The following is a 2,958-nucleotide window of genomic DNA, read 5'->3' on the forward strand; positions in this document are numbered from 1 at the left end:
AAACCACTAGAAATCATTCTCTTGTTCTAGTATAACTATCTAGCGGATCAAAATCCCTAGAACTTAATCTCAAATTGCTTTTAGCATTTGATCTTTTTATTGCAAAAATAGAAAAAGTTCATGTCGAATTTATTCTAGATTTGTGATAATTTATTTGAGATTAATCCCTTGTAATCGATACCGTTGTTGTAACACCTTTCAAGTTTAATAGTAGTTTTATTTAACTTGAATTTTGTTTCACTTTTTTATTCCACATTAAATTCGATTAAACGGTATAGTTTGTATTCAACCCCCCTTCTACAAACATATTGGGACCTAATAAATATTGTGAGCATCAAAGTTTATATTGATACCTAATTTGATATGACATCAAAATGAGTATTAATATCAAGAGTTGAGAGCTTTGGTGGATAGATTAGCTCGTGAGTCTAGGCAGCAGACTTCAGTGTTGTACGGCGGGTGGATAGTTCATGTTAAGATGGTGGAGCAGTTTTCCAGAGGAGATTGGACGAGGGACCGTCCACTGGTGATGCAGATGCTGAGGCCCGGAGGGTTTATAAGATCATTCTTTGGATGTAGTCCATATTGAGAGAGATCTTGGATAGTTAGATGGTGATGACCATATAGGACCTTTGGTGGAGCAGTAGTTGTCGATGTTGTTGTATTATGTTTGGTTTTCTATGGTTGTAATCAGTAGAAGCTAGGTAGAAGTTGAGGGTAGGAAGGGGGAAGTTTTCCGGTTTTTCCTCTATTTTATCCTGCTGTATCATTGTACCTTATGCCCGAACTTATTGTACCTAAACTTCTTTATTATGCACTGTTGAAGCCTTATATAAATCTTTCGCCTTGTAAACCCTGGAAACCTTTATCATCTCTTTTACATACCATGTTTCTAAATACCTTGTAAATCATATCTTGTACCATATGAGGACAATAACTGAGGAGCGAATTATGTAGTAATAGGATTGCATGTGCAAGTGGATAAAGCTTAAAACCCACAAATGGTTTCAAAAAGAATCTTTATTGTTATATATGCCATGTTATCGTATTACTAAATAATTGCTCAATCAGGATTGTAAAGAATGGTCACATCACCAAACCACCAATCAAAAACTCAAACCCAATACCAAGAACTAAACCAAGATACTCCTATGATGAACCGACTTGTTCAACTTTTGCAACAACATGTAGCCCCTAAAGTTGGAAATTTCAAATATTTTTAGTCTGTGCATCCCTCATAGTTTGTAGGATTTCCAGAACCGATTAAGGCTCGGTCGTGGTTGAGAGAAATGGAAAAACGTTCGAGTTAGCGGAAGTTAAGGATGAGAAAAAGACGCAGTACGCAAGTTATTACCTTTAGGTTGAGGCAAGTTATAGGTAGAAATCTTCAAAGGCGCTACTTGAAGGAAAAGTTATAATATGGGAGAAGTTTATGGAGATGTTTTAGAGAAGTATTTTCCAAATTATATGCAAGACAAGTTGGAGATGAGGTTTTTAAATCTGAGACAAGAAGACGTGATTTATTTTAAGTACAATCAAGAAGGTCACTATTCGACGGAATGCCCAAGTGAAGCAGGGAAGCTGAAATTAACTTATTTAAAATATGAAAAGGTGGGCCATATGGCAAGAAACTGTAAGGAGCCTGTTCAGAAGGCGAATGTGCTTAGGATTACTGGACCATCGTCCTCTGCAGCACCAGCAGCTCAACCAAGGGCAAGAATGTTCAACATGACAATGAAAGATGTTGTGCAGAATGTGGATGTGATGGCAGGTATGCTTGATATAAACTTAGTAGAAGTTAAAGTGTTAATGGATTATGGAGCAACTAGATCCTTTATTGCTGAAAGTGTTATTGCTAGATTAAAATGTGTTGCATACCCTCTCGAACCTAATTTGATTAGAGAAGTAGTGAATCAAGAAAGAGTTACTGCTAAGAGAATCTGTCCCATGTGCGATAGGATTATAGAAGGTCGGCACTTTTCCGCTGACTTAATTCTTTTTAAGTTAGGAGAATTCGACGTTCTATTAGGGATGTATTGGTTTTCAAACCACTATGTGCAAATCGAATGTAGAAGCAAAAAAGTGAAATTAGAGACCAAGGATGATATTGAAGTGATATTCAAAGGAAAGAAGCAAGAGAAAAAGTTTCTAATGGCTATCCAAACGAAGAGACTGTTATGATATGGGTTTGAAGCGTATTTAGAACATCTGAAGGATGTAGAAAAGGAGTCCTTAAGGATTGAAGATATTCCAGTAGTTAAAGATTTTCCCGATATGTTTCCAGATGAATTACCTGGACTACCTCCAGATCAAGAGGTCGAGTTTACGATTGATTTGGCTCCTGGAATGGAATCAATATCCAAAGCTCCGTAACGAACGGCGCCTGTCGAGATAAAAGAGTTAGCGACGTAGTTGCAGGAATTGCTGGACAAAGGAGTTATTTGCCTGAGTGTATCCTTGAGGGATGCTCCAGTGCTATTTGTAAATAAGAAAGATGAAAGTATGAGTCTGTGTATCAATTATCGCGAATTGAATGAGTTGAGGAATAAGAATAAGTATCCTCTACCGTGAATCAACGAATGGCTTTGATAAATTTGAAGGAGCTACTTGTTTCTCAAATATTGACTTAAGATCTGGGTATCATCAGCTGAAGATTAAGCGGACGATATACCCAAGACGGCGTTTCGAACAAGATATGGACACTATGAGTTCTTGCAATGGCGTTTGGATTGACAAATACACCAGCTGCATTTATGGATCTCAGGAATAGAGTATTCAAGGAATATTTGGATAAGTTCGTGATCGTATTATTTATTGACGATATCTTGATATACTCCAAGACGGAGGAAGAATACATGGAATATTTGAGGATTTCTTTGGAGATTTTGAGGAAAGAGAAGTTATATGCAAAGTTTCGAAGCGTGAGTTTTGGTTAAAGGAAGTTCAATTTCTTGGACA

The 2,958-nt window shown here is 37.0% G+C and overlaps 1 protein-coding gene across 1 annotated transcript; it reads left to right on the forward strand.

Moving 5' to 3' along the window:
* Nucleotides 1–1,728: 1,728 nt before the first annotated feature.
* LOC141690893 (uncharacterized) lies at nucleotides 1,729–2,181 on the forward strand. Its single transcript, XM_074495650.1, has one exon. It carries the CDS (start codon nucleotides 1,729–1,731, stop codon nucleotides 2,179–2,181), a length of 453 nt encoding a protein of 150 aa, XP_074351751.1.
* The last annotated feature ends 777 nt before the right edge of the window (nucleotides 2,182–2,958 follow it).

This window comes from Apium graveolens, chromosome 10 (genome assembly GCF_009905375.1).
Source record: "Apium graveolens cultivar Ventura chromosome 10, ASM990537v1, whole genome shotgun sequence".
Lineage (NCBI taxonomy): Eukaryota > Viridiplantae > Streptophyta > Magnoliopsida > Apiales > Apiaceae > Apium > Apium graveolens.